At 48.6% G+C, this 21,790-nt stretch overlaps 1 protein-coding gene across 1 annotated transcript; it reads left to right on the top strand.

Annotated features, from left to right (window-relative positions):
* The first annotated feature begins 723 nt into the window (after positions 1–723).
* Positions 724–21,721, top strand: LOC8029128 (organic cation transporter protein). Its single transcript, XM_040207404.1, has 9 exons — positions 724–1,083; positions 1,810–1,913; positions 3,827–3,981; positions 9,611–9,779; positions 11,767–11,914; positions 12,509–12,597; positions 15,632–15,849; positions 19,709–19,896; positions 21,572–21,721. Exons 1-9 carry the CDS (start codon positions 724–726, stop codon positions 21,719–21,721), a joined length of 1,581 nt encoding a protein of 526 aa, XP_040063338.1.
* The last annotated feature ends 69 nt before the right edge of the window (positions 21,722–21,790 follow it).

Below are 21,790 nucleotides of genomic sequence, written 5' to 3'. Positions count from 1 at the left end.
TCTGGTGTCGGCGATAGTTTCCAGGTAATCAATTTTGATATCAATTTTAATACAAAAATTGGCCACGCAAGAATGTAATGTTCGTTTTTTTACGATGCTTGGAGCCTATAGACTGATGCGATGCATGAAGCGTATAGATCGCAGAAAGTGGTTTAGTGCAGCTTTAATGTGTTATCTCGAAGTTCTGGAAATCCCGAACAATATCCTTATCTAAACTCGAAATCAATCGATAAACCTTAGGGACAATACTATGCGGAGAGCAAGTCGTCTGCTTCTTGCGCAGGGGTAGCGGTGTCGTCAGAACGACGCCAAGCTCCTATTATCCTTCTCATCAAGGCTTTGATGAGAAGGATAATAGGTAGACATCAATGCTGAATGTCTTGAAGCCTACCCACTATTTTTTTTTAATCAGCCAATAAGAGTTCGGCGTTCTGACATCATTGCAACCCCTGTGCAAAGAGCAGACGAACCTTCGCTCCGCACGTACTGTTCATAAAAACGGCACTGCCAGATTTCTCTAGTTCCACGACATGTAAACAGCTGTGGTTCACAGCTGTGGTTCGTAGACGGCACAAGAGGGGCAGAGCTTTAGATGCAAACTTCTCTAAAACATTGCGTATTTCCGCTTAAGTAACGATCGTCAGTGTTTACAGTTGTTCCACTGGTCAATACTTTGTTTGAAGTCTGACCCGGATGCCATAGAAGACTCTGCGCCAGGACTCGATGGACGTCACCAGTGTCATCGGGGACTACGGCAGGTTCCAGAGGAACGTGTTCTTGTTCTGCGTGTTCAGGGGCTTCCCAAACGGTCTTCATCTGGTGGCGTACACCTTCTTTCTGCCCGTGGTCGAGCACTGGTGCGCCTTGCCCGATCAACTCTCCGGCAATGTGACAGTGAAACAGTGGAAGGCGATGGCGCTGCCTCGTGAGGCGGCACCCGGGGGTGGCGCTCGTTACAGCAGCTGCTTCATGTTCCCGGTGGAACGCATTGAATCTGAGCTTGTGGCATTTGAAAACATCACGACTGCCTGTAAAAGATGGCAGTACGGCGAGAGCTTCTACAAACATTCTCTTGTACAGGAGGTAAGTGCTGCTCTAGCTGGGTCCATACACGCTTCAGTTCGGCCTGGACTCCTGCGAGCAGGATTCTCTTTTCAAAATTCTGAGGGTGTTAATCACTGCGATGCTAAATGGGGCCTTAGCCGATCGTCATCTTTGACTGGTTGGAGCGCATGCTGGAAACAAGCTTCCGTGTAACATGTGCCTATAATAACAATATCAATGTTGTTCCTAATATACAGTCCGAAAATGCTGTGCGGAAGCTCACCGTCAGCACGCGCCATTTATACACTGCTTGTATGTAGCGTATTCCACAATGCTACATATATCATTACTATTTATCCCTTTCTTTTTTAATGGAAAGTCGATGCTGTAAAGGTGGTATGGTGAAGGTACACCTTTCGATAAAGAGGAGGGAGAGAGAGTCATTCGCCTCTCTCCACTTGCAAATTATAAGGTGTTTGTTTGCACTCAACCAAGTCAACGAACGAACCCACGTCTAACTATACTAGAAGTAGGTCTATGTCTAACAAGGATGAAACACGGCCGCGAAAGATAACATCGCCTTATATCGGGTCGCATCTTGCGGGTGTTATGCCTTCAAGGCTCTAGCCAATCGTGAACCTGACTAGCAGGCCCTACTTGAATAAGGCTGGCCACACAACTTGTCTTAAGCCTTATCCCACCACCTGAGGACCATCCCGGATATGCTGTAAGCATTAGGAATGAGTCGACGTGTTGGTCGCGCAGTGGGACCTGGTATGCGACCGAGCCTGGATGCGATCTTGGGTTCAGAGCGCCACTATGGGAGGGATGCTGCTGGGGAACCTGCTCTGCTCTGCCCTTGGAGACAGGTGAGCGGAATTCTATCTTGTGCATAAGTGTACTATATAGAAACATCACAAGTAGTTCACGAACGAACAAAATTATGGACTTCGAAGTACTTTTTTGATTGATGGCATCAAGACGAATTCACCAACTAAGAGCACGATGGTCCGCCAACAACTCTCTTTGGCTGTCAGTACGTACTATCGCGGACAATATGAGCTGAAACAGCGCTCCGGCCGGCGCACGGTACTACCTGCGCCGCCTATCGCCTTGCTCCGCACATATGGCGCACCCTGAGTCCGAGATGAATTCTCACTTGCGCTCGCTGCGCCACTGCGCTCTTCCGGCTGTCTGCAAGCGAGACGGCGGGTGCGACAGCGGGCATGTGTGGTAGGGCGGCAAGGGGAACAAAAGATTACACTTGTCGTCCCTCTTTTGGAATTGATTTACTTTACTCTATCGCTCAAGACCTCGTAGAAAAAACGCTGACTGGTGAAGAAAAAATATTGAAGTGTCTTAAATTTCAGGTGCGATTATCGTTTTTGAAGGTCACACAAAAAGATGTTAAAGATGTTGAAGGTGGCTTTTGTTTGATTATAGGGGCATTCACAAAGTAGGACATCGTAAGATATAGGCCAAAATCTGTATGCCAGGTTTAATCCGGCTCCAAGGTTGTTTTTTTTTCTTTTTTTTTGCTCTTTTTTATTGATCACAGACGTTCAAAAAAAAATATCGGTAAGCATATATGTTACGAAGAAGGTTTTGTAACCTTGATTGGTATGAAAAAGTTCAAAAATAGTATTTCTTTATTACTGTGCCCACTGGTGTCTTGTCAGCTACTTGAGTTTCAAACAACACAAGTTGCTGACAAGACACCAGTTTTTTTTTTTGTTTACAAATTCCTAGTTTTAATAAGAAGGGACAAACAGTGATATATTTGTCAGGAGAAGGAGATTCAAATTTGATCAAAGAATATTGGCAGAGGACAATGTCAGACACAAAATATTAATGGTCGGCGCGGAAGTTCAACTGCACTATACAAGATAATCGGGATAAAGGAGCACCCCACAAAAGTATGCGTGGTTAAAGTCGTCAAACAATATGTTGCAACTGTAGCATCAAGCTTTGTTCCAATCGGCAAAAGTCCGGTTCAGGGGGTCCTGAGGCGCAGTAAAACTTGCAAAATAGTTACCGCGTCATTCTCCCCTGACCCGTGACCACGGCTCTCCTGTCTGGTAAGAAATCAAAGAGCACGGCCACGAAATCTGGCTCAGTCCGAAGCCACTCCCATTCACCTCTGATTGCTTTTCACGATTTGTGGGCAGTGGCGCGGTGGAGGGGACGCCGTGACATGGCTACCTTCATGCGCTTCCAAATGTTTTCAATGATATTCACATTGGCTCCTTTTGGGGGCGAAGGCAGCTTCGTCAGGCAGCGCTCTTCGAGGAGATATGAGCGTGACAGCGCATTTTTCACATCGGCGTTTTCTTGAAATGCACTGAAATGCATGTTGGCTGAAAACTTGATGGCGATTCCGTCGGCCAATATTTTCGCTAGCAGATGGCCGGAAGAGCGCAGCGGCGCAGTGAGCGTAAGTGAGAATTTATCTTGGCCTCAGGGCGAGCCGTGTTTAGGGGGCTATGAAACAGGCGGCGCAGGTAGTACCGTGCACAGGCCGGAGCGCCGTTTCAGCTCATATTGTCCGCGATAGTACTCGACAACACCGCACGTGGAAATGGCGGTCACCCCTAGACCTTCACCAGTTTGCCACGAAAAGCCTGTGAACCAGTGCACAGCAGAATACTTGCAAAGGTTTTCCACAGCAGTTAGTTTTTGCCGGTGGTGTCACAGTGCTGCGCTGATGGGGCTATGTCAGTGGTAGCGCAGTTTAGACGCTGATTAATGCGATAAAGCGCTACCAAATGCCTTTGCTGCACAGGTTGGGACGCCGCCCCATCGTCATCGTCTCGTTCTCGCTCAGTCTTCTCGGGGGCATCGCGGTTGCCCTGTCGCCTTCCTACCTATTCCTTCTGGTCGCCAGGTCTGTTGTGGGCCTTGGACTCGGCCTTGGACAGGCATCCTCCTTCTGCCTACGTAAGAGCGACAGTCACACTTGCTATTAGAGTAGGTATTCTTAACCACGTACAAAATACATGTATAGTTTCAAAAGAAATAGTAATGTACTCTCTAATTTGTCTCTTTCGGTAATGTGCTACCACAAGAGAGCGGTCGTTTGTTTTAAAGTTCGAGCTTGCTTTACGTTGTTTTTCCAAAGAAAAATTTATTTGGTAGCGTGTAATTAATGTATTAGGGCCTTCTAATTCAGCTTACATTAAACCTGTATTCCTCATAGGGTCTATAGTCGCATCCAGCTCGTAGCCTGAGTGTAGCTTCCTTGCGCAGAGTAACCAATTTAATTCAAAACGTGCAAGATATTCTTTGGTTAGTCATGCTTTAGTCATATTTGTGGTAGGGTTTTTTTAAGGGTAAAAACAGCGCAAAAAGACAGAGACAGGAAAGAAATGGTAAAAGCAGTGGTCTTTTTACCCTTTTAAGATACAACACCAACGAGCCCAAATCACCACTGTAGTAGTGTTTTGCCTGTAGCAACCCTTTAACTCAAGACAGCTATGGTATCTGCGCTTTGTTTTACTTCGAAGTGCTGCGCGCACCATCATAACTCTGGTAGATGTTGCCGCGTATGTAAAACAAAAAAAAAAAAAAGATCAAGCGTTGACAGTGTTTGCCGAAGCAAAGACTCACCGTGATGCCTCTCTCCCGCCCGTTTTAATTCTTACTCCTTCGTAACTTTAAAAGGTAATGTTTATTCAGTGTGGTTTGAAGCAACGATCCATAGATGTTTAAAAACAATCGTGCACGTTGATGGCGTCCAGGATATAAAAAAATATAAATTTATATATTTAATATTTAATATTTATTTATTGCAATACCCTCAAGGCCCTGCCGGGCATTACAAAGGGGGCAGGCACATAATCACACACAGGAAAAGAATACAAAGGCAAAAACCAAAAGCAATAAAAAAAAAAAAAGAAAGCCACGAGACATTTTCAAAAACATAATTCGTAATAGTCGTTTGAAACGAATCAAGTGATGATATTGATGTTAAAACTAACGGTAAGTGGTTCCACTTTGTTTATATTCTGGGAATGAATGAATCGAGATAGGCAGTGGTATGGATCTGAGGGACTCCAACTTTAAACTGATTAACGAAAAAATTGTCAAGGATCAGGTGAGCTGGTGTATGTTGATCATGATGTTAAAATCCTGAGACTGGGACGGAAACTTGAAAGAAAGAGTGTAAGAAGACACGGAAAAAGGAGACGGGACAGACGTCTCAAACTCGGCTAACAAAGTTTCTTCCGTCCACAGGTTTTATAGCCACGTCCCAAGGTCACCGCTAACTCACACCGATACGCTTCTCCTTTTCCACAAAGAACTTCTATACCCCAAGAGTTCACCATTGTACTCTGTAAGGACCTTCTGAACAAAAGACAAAAGAACAACAAACGCTCAAAATATTGATGAAACTGTTTTTGGTGGTTAATGTCTTTCCCCAATATGAGGTCCCAAAGTTTGTCACAGGCACCGCGAAGCTCCTGGATCCTCCTGGTGGTTCCTTCTTGGTAGATCTTGAGGATCTTTTTCTTCGTTCTCCAAAGTATACCTCTCGTTGAAAGATGATTGAATAAAACCTGGTCGATGAAGTTCTTGCGTAGAGACAAGCCAAAACATCCGACGTCCGCCTCCAACTCCGCCAAATGACGACCCAACCTGTCCAGTACCACGTATGACGTTTGTTGTTCTTTTGTCTTTTGTTCAGAACGTCCTTACAAGGTACAATGGTGAACTCTTGGTGTATAGAAGGTCCTTGTGGAAAGGGGGAAGCGTATCGGTGCGAGCATAGCCTCCTCTATTAGCCCCGAGAGCGAACACAAGCGTCGCTGCGGTCGCAGCGCCCTGATTGGGTGAGGTGTACCGTGACGTCAGGGGGAGTACTCCGCTCCGCGACCTCGCATCGGCTCGCTTCCCAGCACCGGTTTCCCGGTTTGGTGTTGTGTCTCGGAAGCTCTCCGAGGAGCTGGACTTCGTGTACCCGGTGTACAAAACGTTGAGTTAGGCCGATATTGACGCGCTTCCGTACATTTTAAAAACCTGCTTGCCCCTTTTATCTTTAAAATTGGGTTACAAATCCCGAAAGCTATCGGAGGAGGCAATTCCGCCGATGAACCTCCCCGTCCGTCCGCACGACACAAGGCAATCTTGCGAAGGGTCGGTGAAGCGGTGGCGCAAGTGTTTCAGACGCTGGAATTCTGTTTCTTGCCTGTTCATGATTTAGGACGATATTACATCCCGCTTTCAAGGCATTTGAAGTGGCATTTATATCATGGGCCTTTGGGTGGTCGGCAAATTAGCTCGCGACCCCGGCTCTGCGCTTCCACTCTGCATGCCCTGGTTCGCAGATGTTTTAAAGACCCTGCATCTGATGATCTTTGAAGTGCTCGTGGAACAGGTCCGTTTTACGTAAATGTAGCTTCTTCGTGAATTAATTATCTAGTTTATACACGTATGCAGGCATATTTCTTAAAGATGCAACATTACTGAAAATTAGTTTGTATGGTAGCAGCAAAAACGGCCGAAGTGCCCCCAGTTAATTGCCTGTATGATATGTATTGAACTGCCCAAAATATGCACAGCAATGGTGCCGTAATTTGGAATGTTTATACTTTTTCCTGACATTCTTTATTCCAGCCTTGGATATTAAAAAAAATACACCGTTTAGTCTGAATTGTCATATCCAATTGAAAGAGACACTGCTGGAGGTCCCCAAAAGCTTCCTCAGCCTCCAAACTCCCTACAGCTGGACTCTCTGACAACAGAGGAAAACAGGAGTAAAAGCAAGCATTCGAACGTCTGTCCAGCGGTAGATGCAGCACTAGTAGCAGAAAATGTGAAACCTGTGAAGGGCGACAGTCTGCGTGAGAAAGCTTCTGGTATTTTAGCTTCGGGGCAGTTCGATTTAAGTAAAGTCTCAATTTTAGGGCTTAAGGGACTAATAACGAGCTAGACATCTTCGCTTATGTTTGTTATACATTTCTTGAGGGTTGATATAAACAAGTCCACAAATACCACCCGTGTAGTCCTTTGAAATACTATCCGAATCCAGCAAAGGTTAAATGCGAGCACTGTATATAATAAATGTTCCTTGTTTTTTTACTTTGCTCCTGCACTTGGGCTGTCTTACTTGTGATTCTCTCCCCATGGCCCAGACTGTATTTAGCATGTTGCTCGAGGAGTATGCAGCTTTTCTGCTTCGGCGATCTTGTTTAAAAGCAGAGATACAAAAAAAAATAGTACACATAACCTGCCAATTCATTCAGACCATCAACAGCATTTATTGTGCGAGATGTAGATCTATAGTGATGCTCCTGCAATTGTGGCCATATTTCTTTATTTTCATATACCAGCTGCGATTCATGCGTTGCCTGCCCTGTCAAGCATGCTTAAAATGTTGGTTGAAGTTTCACCTCTAGCTACAGGCCATACCCCAATAAAGGCACATATAAAAATTGACACTTCCTACGAAAAACATGCCAAAAAAAAATGAAATAGAAACGAGCGCGCCGACAGCTAGCGTCGTCGCAGCCTCCACAGGCCGAGCGGGGCGAGTCGGGGAAAAATTCTCTCCTCGCCGTGACGTCATCCCGGTTCGCCGTAAGGGGGCGCCACGCGAACTTCTCGGGGCTAATACGGAGAAAGCCTGGCACATCGACGACGGAGCCATAGGGCGCGCGGCCGCAGGAAAAAGGAGAGGAGGAGCGCGCCGAACGGTGAGCAATATGGTAGCGCAGAGCAGAAAGGGCAGACCTAGACAGCGAGCGCTTGGGTCATGAGCGGCCGCTCCCCGAACCACGCTTGTTTTTGTGTTTTCGTCACCGTCGTTTTCGTACTCCGGGAGAAACGGGCGCGGCGATTCGAAAGGGCGCAGGGAGAAACGGGAAAGGGTGGACGTTGAGTTTCTCCTCTCCATGATAGCGACAAGAAAAGAGAGAGAGAGAGAAAAAAAAAGATTGTTTCTGTGTTTGGCCGCTCGCTCTTTTGGGGCGCTAGCAGGCAAGGTTCTCTCCGCTCCCGTTTCTCCGCCCCTCCTTTCCCATTTACGGCGGCCGTCTTTTCTCGCGACGCGCCAGGCTGTCTCCGTATTGAGGAGGCTATGGAGCGAGTTGGCGGTGACCTTGGGAGGTGGCTATAAAAGCTGTGGACGGAATAAAATTTGTTAGCTGAGTTTGAGACGTTTGTCCTGTCCCCTTTTTTCTGTCCTTTTTCTTTCAAGTTTCCTTCCTTTTTCTTTCAAGTTTCCTTCCTTTTTCTTTCAAGTTTCCTTTCTAGTCTCGGAATTTTAACGTCATGTTTAAACTGATGATCGACTCGTGAAGAAATGTAAGATGGGTTCAATAGTAGCCTTTCTCTTAGGTTAGGATTCGAATGATAGATTTTGTAAAAGAGGCATAGTCTAGAACATTTCCGGCGCAACAAAAGAGGAGGCAAAGAATTTACAAAATCATTTCAAGATGCCCTGCGTCCGTCTTAAAATAACTTAAATAAGAAATCAAAACATATCAGGTAACCATGTCAGCATTCACGTTCTACCACCTTTCCAGCGCTATCACCTGGACGAAAAATCATTTCTGTCACCATTCCAGCGCTATCCCCTGGGCGAAAAAATATTTTGACACCTTTCCAGCGCTTACTACCTGGGCGAAAACTGACAAGTATGCGCTTCATCTGGTATTCCACCGCAGAGATCTACTGCGCTTGCTCTGATCACGTTGCACAACCAGTAGACAAAAGGGACAGCATGCCGAAGACAATTATTGAGAAAGCTCATAGACCATTCCACAAAACGCCATTTCCATCTGCTGGTCTGTGGAACGCGTTCTGACCATGTGCAGTTGATCTCTATCGCGCAGTATCATACTTCAGGCATCCGAACATAGCGGCGTGAATCAACATTTTGTTTTAATGCGTTAGCATTAGTACCCGTATGACAGGGAAAAGCTGACGGCGTCCGTCTGTGGACAAGACAGTGGGAAGGGTAGCACACCGCGTAGAGAGGGGAGAGTAGGGAAGGGACAAAGGCGAGAGGGATGCGATGTCACGGGGCAGAAGTCAATGCGCGCGTGGATGCTGGGGCGAGTCTGAATTTGCAGGTGTGCGGAGGGCCTATGTCTTGGTTGGTGCTACAAAATGGAGTGTGAACCAAGTACCAGCTCTGGTCCAAGCAGGCGGCCCAAAAGTAAAGGAAGATTTATTAGTGGATCCTTAGGAAATGCGTTAGCATGAACCTTGGGAAACGCTTTGTTACGGGGTCAGTGTTAGAGTTTCTTCCTTCGGGAAACGCTAACACTGACCCTGTAAGAAAGCCAGAAAGATGCAGCAAAAAATAAAGGAGTCAAATGAGAAAGCCAAAACAGAAAGTGAAGGGGTCAGCGTCAGCGTTTTTCGAAGGAGGAGGTGTGTGGCGTTTCCCAGGGGTCATGCTAACGCACTCCGTAAGGATTTCCCGATGGATCTTCCTTCAAATTGGTCTGAGAGATAAGCGATGTAAATATTTATACAGGGCGGGATGAATCAGTAGCGGAATACGGGCGATATGGGCGAGCTCTTATTTCTCCTTCGTCATGTCGCCATGGCTGTTGCTCAGTGATGGAAGTGATCGGACCCAAGGAGAGGACGTCGGCGTCCATCACCTTCGCCCTCGGATTTGCCCTCGGGCTTGTGGCACTCCCGGGACTTGCCTGGATCCTACAAGACTGGAGGCATCTGCAGGCCGCCATTACCGTGCCTCTCGTCGTCCTCGCCGTGTGGGCCTGGTAAGTTGAGTCCTTCTATAAGGTGCCAATAACCATACTTCGACTGGTGTGTTTAGCGTCCTATCCTTTCCATACACCCAAAGTTGCCCAGCAGTGGCAACAAATGACTCCACAGAAGCAGTATCGTTTGTGCTGTCGGATGTTGCAATCCTGGCAGTTGGTGCAAAAACTTCCCGACAAAAAGTACGAGCGAACGTGAGCGTCGCTGTCGTCGCGAATAAAGTCACCGGATCCCGGGAAAGTAGCGCGATTGTAATTTCTGCCTGCTAGCCATATACAAACAGATACTATCATACTGACGACCAAACCTCTCAAGGTTTGGTCATCTGTTGGCTGATCGGTCTCAGTTGTCATGGTTTCCAAAAACAGCCATTTAACCGATCGGTTTTATTTGCCATGGCAATTGCCATTTTGGTCCATTCAAATCTTCAAAGCTTCGAAAGAGTCGTTCTGCACAAGTCGCACCAAACCGCCATGGAGCATCATCGTACTAAAGCGTCTCTTGCCAATATAAGCGCCTTTGGTGGTGTGCATGCAATCCACATACCAATAATGCTTACCTGCACAGACCTCCTACAACGGTATTGTTCTTGTTTCGTATTTAAAGACAGGAAATAAAACTGTCAATATTTGGAAGCAGCCCGAGGCTGTGGAAATACGGAAGTCGGCACCAAGAAGGAGAAGCGAAGGTAAGAGAAGGATGTTCTTCTTCTCTTGGTGTCAACTTTCGTAATCCCTCAGTCTCGGGTTGTTTCAAAATGTTCAGAATACATCAGCTCCCTTGCGCCCTTGCGTTCTGTTCGTTAATTTTCAATGCTGCCAAGCACCGGCGCCGCATATGGTGGCGGTGCAAAGATGTGCGCTTGTTTCGCCGGTGTGTAATTAACAAAATCTCGGTATTTAAGAAACGTCTCTGTAAAGTGATTCGTCACCAGGGAATGTAGACCGGCTCACCAAGAACGGAAAGGTCACGGAGAAACTGCTCATTCCATGAGCCAGAATGGCGACCACGCGGGAAGCTTGGCGCCACTTTTCCAGGATCCAGTGACATCAGTCGCGGAGTCTAAACTCCTTGCTGCTCAAGCTTCCGTGGCCTGCCAAGCCGGAGAGCGATCTGCAGCAGAACAGGCGTCTTCCGCATCCACCACTGCCGCTGTGACAGAGCAGGGTTCGCGGCGCGGGGACATCGGGACACCTCTATGGCGTCTTGAAGCGAAAATCGGGGGACCACTTTTTTAGGACGCGGTAAACACACCACTCGGAGTCGCGTTCCGTGCACCATAGTCCCGCAGAGACACACATTGAGGATCTACTAGCCATGACGTAATCTGCAAACATAGTCCTTTATAAGGCCTTGATTTACAGACATTTACGACAGATGTTGGTTGCCAGCTTCTACTTCCATGTTTGCTGCGGTGAAGGACCGAAACTATACTTGATATCAAAGAGCTTGCCGTTCTGACAAACAAAGAAGCTACGGGTTAGGCGAGCGAAAGATTTAAAAGCTCAATAAAATGTACGATGATAAGCGGTTTCAACGCTGTTAATCACACTCAAAGCTGTGAAACAGCCCTACGAATCAACCAGCCACCAGGGGTGATTCCGAGCCATTATTGTTGCCAATAAGCTCTGAACATGGTAACGTTAATTTAAGCGAACTAACTTATTTACAGTATTTACAATTGAATCTAAAGAGGCTTGCCGCGCTCAATCGTCCGTTGGCCGTGGCCTCAATCTCGTTCGCTTTTTCGTTTGTTCAGATATCTCGAATTCTGTACCATCACCTTTGCTTAGGCTCTCTCTTTCGAGCTCAAAAAGTCAATCAATTGTAACACCATTTGCACCCGGTCTCTGCCTCCCTAAGTTCGGGAAACTTTCTTCGGCAACTAAAACTCCTCATGTATAGCTGAAGATAAAAGAACGACCAAGAGAGCAGGTTCTTGTCTGATTGCACCACAACAACAAATTGTTTTGTCTTCGTCGACAGGTTCCTTCCGGAGTCTCCGCGCTGGTTGATTGCGATGGGCAGATTGAAGGAGGCGCGTAAGGTCATCCGCCGAGCAGGAGCTGCCAACAAGCTTGACACCAAGGACGTGGACTCTGTCGTCGAACAGCTCTATAAAAAGATCACAGAGGTACTCGGTTCGCATGATTGTCCCAAAGAACCTTTTTGAGGCGTCGACAGGAGCGCTTGAATGAGTTGTGGTGCAACTAAAATTTATTCCAGCGGCGTAAGTGAACAAATCTGAGCACCACATGACGCTTTCGTGGCCCCCGGGTCATACGAACACCACATAGATACAAGTCCTTTAGACGGTTTTCTCTCTACATCAACAGTCACACTCTTTGCCCAAACACCGCTGGATGTTCGCTCCGCTATTAAGATCAGTTAAAATATTTTAAAAAATAAGTGAAAGAGAGGGAGGGGTCAATCAACAGCCGGGCTGCGTGATAACGCATCGAAAATGACACGTCATGGTGGAGAGTAAACAGACCTTGTCAGTATCCAGGTGTTGTAGGCCGAGCCTTGTCGACCATTTGGGTAGTAGCGAAGTAAACGTATTTACAAAATCCTGATGAAAATAATTACTACAGTGTTAGGAAACAGAAATTTAGTCACATGATAGTTGACGCCAGGTTGAGCCTATTTACACAAAAATATCGTAGCAGTTGTTACAAAGGATGTCTTGCAGTATGACCGTACCTTCTTCTCTTGGCCCCCGCTCCAGCAAAACGAAGAGGACGGACAAGTGAAGTGTTCTGATCTACTGAGCACCCCAAAAGTTCGACTATACAGCATCATCCTCATCTACATCTCGTGAGTATAAAAGCGAAAATCGCATCTTGTCGCCCGCATCATGTGCTCTTGCTGGTGATGTAGAAAATATCAACCATAAGTAGACTTCATGCACTTCAACGTCATGATATCACGCGCATACTATGCCGAACTTTCTTAGCTGTAACACAAACAGTTTACGCTTCATACTTCAAGAATCGCATGCGGACGACTACAGTGCAACAATAAGCGAGCACCCCCGAAACCTTGCCCAGAGTTTCTGAAAGTACAGTCGGGGACAAAAGTCTCCAGGACGTGCGAGCTGCGGCCGAAACGCATCGCTCTGCCATCTGCCGGCGGGTGGCCTGGTTTCGAGATCACACAAAAGCGCATGCGCGTCCTACTCTGCCTGCAAACATGTCTGTTTTCCCGCTCTTCTGCGGCACAGTGTCTAACTCGGAATCGGGCGCGTGGTACCGGCTCGAAGATAGCGCTGGCGGCTGACGAGCGTCTGCTAAACATTCCGAAACTCGAGATACCGCCTGGGGCATTCGCCGCATTTCGCCGTGTCAGCGCACCTTGCTTTATAACCAGTTGAGCTTATCGCTCAGTTGAGATGCCGTGACTTCTTGCTTGATAGGTGCCATGTCAGTAAGCGCTATCTCCGAGGCGGTACCACGCGCCCGATTCCGAGTTAGGCGCCGCGCCGCAGAAGAGCGGGAAAGCGCACATGTTGGCAGGCACAATAGGACGCGCATGCGCTTTTCTGTGATCTCGAAACCAGGCGACCCACCGGCAGATGGCAGAGCAATGCGTTTCAGTCGCAGCTCGCGTGTCCTGGAGACTTTTGTCCCCGACTGTACGTTGTTACCTGTATGGATCGACCGTCGTTTGCGTATTATGGCAAGTAACATCTGACGTGGTATTTTCCACCAACCTTGGAATACTATATGAGAGCTGCCTTTGTCACGCACATCTGCGTTACAAGAATTATGAGCCGAAAGAAATTTCGGACGTGGGCGTTTGTTCGAGGTGTTGGGGTACTCACGTTTGTCTGATAGTGGAGACTTGTTTTTTGCACGAGGTGTTGTCAACTTATCCTGCACTCACAAATCCATAATATTAGACCGATGTTGATATGTCACACGACGTCAGGTTGTCACGTGATGTCATGTGACGTAACGTCACAACGGCATGTCATGGTGTTACCTGACTTCACGGTGTAACGTCATGTGTGCACGAGGTTCACGTCACGTGCCAACGTGACGTCACTCTCTATTGAGGCTACATATGAGCATGGACAGAAACACCTTAAAGCCACGCTCACACGGTTAATACATCGTACAAAAACAGTCTGCAGGCAGTCAGAGGTGTGTGTTCTTCCTTCCAGGATTAACATTTGTCATGCAGAAACTGTACAGATATATTTGAAGCATGCGTTCTTGGAGCATGCTGCATGTCCGCAAATACTTCTTTTATTAGTCATCATCATCATCATTACATGTGTAGCGAACACCGTGTCTTTTGTATGATGTGCGAGCAGCACTGATCTTTATTGTAGTAGGCTAGATCGCGGAACGGGAGCCCGTCGGTGTCGCCACCGGCGGCCATTGCTTGAGCAATACACTCAAGAAACGCACAAAAGTAAGATTATTGAAGCATGTATGCTGTGCTCGGAGGCGAGTATTTTATGGTGCGCTGCGATCCTTATGTCGGGTGTTTGGAGATCGAATCGGTATTTGTGAAACGTTCGAACGCCGATTAAAACAATCAAACGTACCGGAGCATCTACGGCTGAGCTGGCAAGCTAACTCCCCTAGTGGAGTAAACAAAGGAACTTGCCGTCAATGAGGCCGTCCTCGGGGAAGCCCAGAAGTTGATGAATGACAAAGAGGTTCCATCTCGAAAGCGGCTCTCCGGGAGTGAGCGAATTCCGCGTCGCAAAGCCTTCGAGCTTGTTGCCGCTAAACCCAACTCAACAAAACCGCCATCGACTCCGCGGTAAATCTAGGTAACTCTCGCCTCATTGAGCTGCACTACAGCGGAGTCACTCTCGATCACAAAATATGTATTTATAAGAACTGCGAGGGCTGTCAGTTATAATGTTTGTATGCAAGTTCTTTGACGGGCTTATTGAAAAGCAGCCAAAAAGTTTCAGCGCCGACACAAGCTTACAAACGGGGAAAACGGCACTTTTCTCGTTCTTCCCATAAAGTCCCATGCGCTCGTGTCAATCAATGGCCGCCGGTGGTGACGCACGGCCCAGCTGCCGAGGCCGCGGTCCGCGATCCAGCCTACTACAATAGAGATCAGTGGCGAGCAGTGTGACCAACGTTACTGGAGCAAGCTCAGTTTCGCAGCTCCCTATTCTCGCCTGCAGAGGCGAGTGGCCCAAGTGGCAGTCACGGGAACTAGCGGCGCTGCAGTCGGATCTTGCTTCCATGTCTCGCGCGTTGTCTGTTACCGCTGCGTTGAGAGCTTTCTTTTCTTGTTTTTTTCTTCCTTCAGAGTCAGCGCATTGTCAGTGTTCTTTCTTTTAGCGTTTGGAATTTATTTTTGTGTGCGTCTGTTTCCTTGCGCTGTGAAGTGTTAGTATGAATCAACAACTCGCCCGAGCTCAAGTATTGCTATTCAAAGTTGGTGGGCTAGACAATCCGGAAGCAAGACTCGACTGCAGCGCTGCTAGTTCTCGTGACCGCCACTGAGCCCACGTTGCAGGCGGAGCTGTGAAACTGAGCTTGCTTCAGTAACGTTGAGTGTGACGGCGACTCAATGGCTTGCCCTATAAATGTATGCACTGAAAACGGCATCCTTATAGGTAGTATTCACTGGCGGCCATATCTGTGTGCACGACTGCTGAGCGCGTCCTGATGGCGAGCTTCCACAGTTTTTTTGTAACGTGCATTCCGCACCCTCACGATTGCCGGTCTTAGCAACCTATTATTCTGGGCTCGTTCAGAGCATGCGCTCTAGAAATCACCCACAAATATGGCGCCCAGTGAATGCTCCTTATAAAAGCGGTGACCATCTAGAGGTATAGAAGCCATTTAGAAATGGCGGCCATCTCTGTGCGCAGGACGGCGTGTGGAGCCGTCTTCTATGGTCTGCAGTTTTCGGTGACGTCACTGGGAGGCGACCCTTACATCAACTTCCTCCTGGCGGCCGCCGCCGAGTTTCCGGTCTGTCTGCTCTGCTACTGCACGGTGCGATGGTGCCGCAGACGCCAGACCATGCTCGTCACCTTCGCTCTGGGTGGCGCCTGCTCCATAGCCGTTGGCCTCCTTCTATTCGCCGGTAATCATGTTAAGAAACACGCGTTGTCCGACTCTCGCCTTGGTCATTGCACGGTGCCCGCAACGCATCTCCAACTGGTGTCAGATCGTCGCGACCTTGGCGGAGGAGAGGCAGCGGCGGCGGAGCTGACCTATACTTTGTTTCATCTTAAAAACGGTCGAGCAGCCAGAGAGGAAACTGTCTCTCATGACGTCGAATCGCCCTTACCACTCGAGAAAACTGGACACCCTCCTCCTTTCTGCAGAGAGTAGCTCAGAGACCCAGTCCTGTAGGGAGAGGAGGAGAGAAGAGGGCAAGAGGAGGTGGAAAGAGGAAAACAGGGAACCGATTTTCTTCCCGGCAGAAGACGATACTGTAAGCGGGCCTTCAAGTCAGGACGTAGCCGACGCTACGAGCTGATGGGACTAATCACACAGCGTGAAAAGCGTACCAACATAATGTCCGTCGTTCTTCTGTACGTTTTCTAGCATCGCTGAATCCATTATGTGCGGGAAGGCTCAGTGACTTGCGCTTTTGATACTGTTTGATTGGTTTAGCGGAGGCTGCGTCTGGACTTAGTCTGAAATGAAGCATCACACCTGCTCTGCTCATGCTCGCACTCCAGCCAACCACTTACGGGAAGTTCGGTTGTAACGGCTTGGAACGATTTGACGCCAGCGATCCTAACCAAGACCATCCGTCCCCAGCTTTCTTGCACATTAGAGAGTTTTAGTAGATCGTTCCGATACCTCCGATAGCCCCGATAACGGTACTATGCATGCGCAAGGGAGGCGGTGGCGGAGTATCGGGTATCGTTATCGGAGTCATGGGAACGATCTACTAAAACTCTCTAATAACGCCCCGAAGCATGGACTAAAATTAGAATTTCAACTCAAATACAACAAACATCGCAATGTTCCCCGGGAGTATTGTGAATGACAGTTATAAAGTGTAAATAAGCAGTAAGTAAAGTTTTGGACGTGTATAATTTTTATTCCACTGCTCTGCATTTTTTTTTCATTAAATCCCATGGGTTACATTTACAAAATTACCAATTTATGTTTTTCTTGAAAGATCGTAATGCTGCCAATGACTGTAATTTCCTGGGTACCATAAAACGCAAATTACTTACAGTATTTTTATATTTCCTTGTAGACTTTCTATCCCACCGCATATTCCAAAAAGTGGGTAATGTGGAATAATCAGAGCCTGTGAACAACGTGCACTACCTCCGCATAACGTTGTTGCGCTAAAATGGCGCCAACTGAACAACTGGGCTGAGCCAACACCTCCTAGGCAACTTTCAAAGCCTGCGCGTCACGTGACATGACGTCACTTCCCGGAGGCCTGCACGGGCGCTGATTGGATGCGAGTGCCGCGTCAGCGTTCGCGTGGGACTCGTTTCCTATCATAGTCCCACGCGAAGGTTGACGCGGCTCTCGAATCCAATCAGCGCCCGTCCAGGCCTCCGGGAAGTGACGTCATGTCACGTGACGCGCAGGCTTGAAAGCTTTCTGGAAGGTGTTGGCTGAGCCCGAACCTGACACTAGGCGCCCTTTGACGCATTGAATGAACACGAGGCCCAACTGAACGCTGACGCGGCGCTCGTGTCCAATTTGTGTCTGTGTTCGACCTCATTGTGAGGAGGCCCAAACTGTGCACTGGCTTTTATTATTTTATAGTCGTTTAGAGGTTAGAAAAACAGTAGATACTCCATTTCGAGAGCGAACTTTCTTAAAGCGAGCGTTTTCTTTTAATCTCTCTTCCGCAAAACTTGATGAAGTTGCTGGGGGGGGGGGGGGGGGGGGGGGGGGGCGCAGTACCCCGACGATGCTTGAATGCGGCTCATAGATTGGACCCGAGCATTGCGTTAGCTTGGTCTTGGACTTGGTCTGGTGATAATCAATAGCTCGACAAGCATTCGGGTGATGGCCCATGTCCAATCGTTGCAGTGACGACAATAGCCGAACCATAACGATGTCTGGAGCTCAGCGCGTGACCTGTGCTCTGCCACCCACAGCGCGTGCATATGATCAAATTGGCGGCTTATAATTGGCTCCAGCTCACGTGGCCGTCTGTTGGTGGTGGTAAAAACTTTAATTAGTTTTAATTTGTGAGTACCCCCCCCCCCCCCCCCCCCCACACACACACACACACAACCTGGCCCCCCTATGTTCAGGTCGCCAAGTCCAGGGCGAGCGATCAGCTCTCGCTGTTGCTCAGGGCCCGGGCCGAATAGGGCAGTCTCCCAGGAGGATATGGAAGGATTTGGTATTGGTCGAATCCCTTCTCCGAGTGCAGTCGGACAGGCCCAGTTACAGTGACAGAATGTGGGATTCGGGGAGTTGCAGCCCGAGCAAGTGCCTCGGTAGCTGCGAGGAAAGAAGAGATGAAAGTGGTGTACACGTTTAGGAAAGCCTGTGTTTGTATGGGCTTCAATTCAAAAGCCTCGCGTCTGTTTAGGTCTTTGTGTGGACGGCCGCTTGTTCTGGCTGCGATGGCTGCGAGTTGAGGGGGTGAACCCTACTCATTATTCTTTGATTTCTATTGTGACTTCTGTTGCGTGCGGTGGAAAACGAAGGAGTGTTTCATAGGCTCTTAAAATCAGGGATTTGTTCTAAGGCTATTTGCACGAAGTAAACAAATAGTTGCATCGCCCCTTTAATAAGACTCCGCGGAACGTGCCGCCAAAGCCCGCAAGGTAACCAAAGCGTGCTGGAGGCGGGAGCGTCCTCTGGCTTGTTGACCTGTCCGCCCTGACGCTCATTCGTGTGCTCTGCCGTCGCTTTTTTAAGAGTAGTTATTAACATTGCGGCTATGTCATATGTCTTCTCTGTCGCCTGTTTTGACATCATTTTTTGCCGCATTTGTCGCCAAAACATTTATCATTAGTATCATGCGTTAGCGGGTGCTATGGATTCAAAGCTTCAACTGATATCACTGGTTGTTAAGAAATGAACGATTTAATAGTTTCCGAGGTTGATGACTTGCACTAATTCGTGCCGTTAAGCTTTTAAAACTTTAAAACTCGCGATCAAATCTATATCTTTCCAGAGCCGCCTGAGCCACAATCATTCGACTTTCGAGTGACAGTGCAGGTGAATCCCCAGATTTCGGCCGCACGTCAAAAGACTTCTGGGTTGTTCAAAGTAAAACTTATAGTTGTACTAGAAACATACATCAAAACACGGCTTCACTCATTCAGCATGTTTCAGCGTTAAGCATGCTGAATAACGAGAAATAAATTCTAAGTCGCACTGCTCATACATCAAACAAAAGACATGAAGTTCGCTGCAGACATGACGACAAAATTATGTGCGGACACGTCTCAAGCATCTTTGACGCATGTTTGCTTCAAACATGCTTGCAGCATTCCTGCAGACAGGCTTTGTGTGACCAATGTAACGGGACAGACAGTCGTACAAGACTTAGGTTAGGTGGCGCAAGCTACCACCCGTTACAAAGGGTATAGTCATTAAAGGCGGACGACCAGACTGGAGATTCTGCAAGGCAGAAGATCCTCCCCATCGAGAGGGAGGAGGAAAGAGGCAACGGTGGACAGGGTAAAAGGGGGGAGAGGGGGAAGCGAGGAAAAAGTGGAAAGCGCGAACTGGTCGTCGGTCTTTAACCTCCATTCATTCATGCAGAAAAAAAGCGCCTCAGACAGTGTTTGCACACTGTCTTTTGTTTGATGTACTAGAAATGTGGCCGCGGCTTTTGGGCGACGCTCTTCGCTGTTTTTCTCAGATACATGATTGGGCGAACGCCCTTTTGTAGCCCAGCTGGCGTCACTACCGTCTTGCGCGTTACTCGTTAACACCAAAAGCCCCTCACCAAATCGCGCTCTGCAACCGGTATATACCTTCTTCGCGCGGAGCAGGTTCGAACACGGTGTGGCTCCGTCAATGCCTGGGCATCGGCGGCAAGCTGCTCGCTTCTGCCTCGCTCTCGCTCATCTGGATGTTCGCCGCCGAGGTGTTCCCGACCGTGGTGCGCACCGTGGGCGTCAGCGCCTGCCTGATGGGCACCAGCGTGGGCTCGGCCCTGGTGCCCTTCGTCATCGAGCTGGTGAGCACCTCCGGACCACGCCGAGTCGCGCTGCTGCGGTGGCGCTGGTGTCGGAGCGTGGCGCGTGCGGACGCGCTTCATCTCGCGTGCATCTGTATGTAGTCTCTGCACGTGCGCAGTGCATAAACCTGGTGTGGGCGAACGCGGACTTGTTTGAAAGCAACGGGTTGGTCTATGCACCTTTGCAAGTGGGATCCCGGCTTAACCTCGAACCGCGCGCCAAGGTGAGGAGGACCTACTCTCCAGCCAGGACGTTCGCTGGTTGTCGTACAATGTTGCCAAGCGTCTCTCGCCGAAGCACACACCACTGAGCGCAGAAAGAAATTAAAAAAAAAATAACTATAAAACGTACACGTGTCGTCTTCGACCGCGAAAGAGCACGGATAATTAAATAAAATGCCTAAACCGGTAACAAATCGAAAAATTTCAAAAAGATCTAAAGTCTTAAGGCGCTCTTCAGAATCCGCCACAAGTCGCATGGCCTTTGCATCAATGATGGCTGCGCTTGAGGCAGCTCTGGCTTCCACAATATGCAGGAACAGAGGCTGCGATCGTTATAGAGTCAGCTCCAACCCTTAAAGATGCCCCGTCCTACAATATGTAATGCTACGATTCTGTGTGGATACCTCCTCCTGCGTTCCGAGACAGTAAGTGTGCCGCTAACCTTAGCCATCGGCGATGCAGCAAACGGCACCATCTTGTCATCGCGCACCCCACTGACGTGCCCCTGGCGCACCCCAGCATGGCGGAAACGGTACGGGGCGCCAGCATCGCTCAAAATGGCAGCGGACAGGAGCCTTTCTTGCAAACGTGTATAGACGTTTGTAAGTTCGGCCTCTGGGCGCTTTCATCTTGCTGCTGGTGCGGGTAGGTCGTCTGATAGTCAAGCCTTACTAAGGCCGTAGGTACGCCTCAACAATGCTTGGCTATCAGACGATCACGATCTACCTACACCAGCACCAAGATGGCGGCGCCCAGAGGCCGCAATTACAAACGTCTATACGGAAATAAACTCAGGGAGATGAGGGGATGAGAGCGTCTTGTGACGTCAGAGCGCCTAGCAATGATTGGGAGGATTAACGGGTACACCCAAAGGCTAGCTGCCTCCTTCAATTCAAAACGACCAAGAGCGCAATCCGGTCCTCGCGTAGCGTCTGGCGTTCGAACACCGAACGCCAGAGTTCGACGTTCGGCAGTGTGTACAGAGGCAAAGACATTTATACACCCCTTTCGAAATTCGCGTGCCGATAATTAGATGGGCGGAACAACTGACATTGTGGAACGTGCAAGTACGCAAGGCCTGCATAATACGTCGTCATTGGTGGATCTGGGACCCACCCGAGCGGCAAATACGCTGCATGCTCGACAAGGGTATATATGTCACAAAGCGGTCGATGCGCTGCTTCTTGCTTCAAGACTCGATCTTCGGACTTCATATCTGCCGCTGCCGCAATCTTGATGATTTCAGAGCGATAATAAGATGCTAGGGATGAAAAGGGAAGGGCGAATGCCTTTGTCGTGCAGGTGATATTGAGCCACCGACCTGAAAAAAGGAACAGGAAAAAATAAATATTGCGGTGAACGCATCAGTAAAGGATGGCGGATTGGGTAAAACAACCGACGAAATCCGTCTGTTCGCTACACGTTTCTGATGAGACCGAATCATTTTTCTCAGCGGAACTACACGAACGAAGCGGTGCCCCTGTCGATTCTGGGAGGACTCTTCCTGCTGTCCGCCGTCCTGGTGCTTCTCCTGCCCGAGACGTTTCGGGTCGCCCTGCCCGACACTATCCGGGAGACCGTGGAACTTACTCGGTCCAGGTGAGGATATGAGGTAGGCGATGACGATGCAAAAGGAACCCCCAACTATAACATCAACGGTAAAGCCGCGGTC

This window comes from Ixodes scapularis, unplaced genomic scaffold (assembly GCF_016920785.2).
Source record: "Ixodes scapularis isolate PalLabHiFi unplaced genomic scaffold, ASM1692078v2 PGA_scaffold6__148_contigs__length_123643588, whole genome shotgun sequence".
Taxonomy (NCBI): Eukaryota; Metazoa; Arthropoda; class Arachnida; order Ixodida; family Ixodidae; genus Ixodes; species Ixodes scapularis.
This window is presented reverse-complemented; position numbering and strand designations above follow the sequence as displayed.

Excerpts from the sequence above, each read along its gene's own strand:
- LOC8029128 (XM_040207404.1), top strand. The coding sequence starts at position 724 with ATGGACGTCACCAGTGTCATCGGGGACTACGGCAGGTTCCAGAGGAAC. Across the intron at positions 3,982-9,610 it reads GGCATCCTCCTTCTGCCTAC|TGATGGAAGTGATCGGACCC; the intron begins GTAAGAGCGACA and ends GCTGTTGCTCAG. Across the intron at positions 11,915-12,508 it reads TCTATAAAAAGATCACAGAG|CAAAACGAAGAGGACGGACA; the intron begins GTACTCGGTTCG and ends CCCCCGCTCCAG.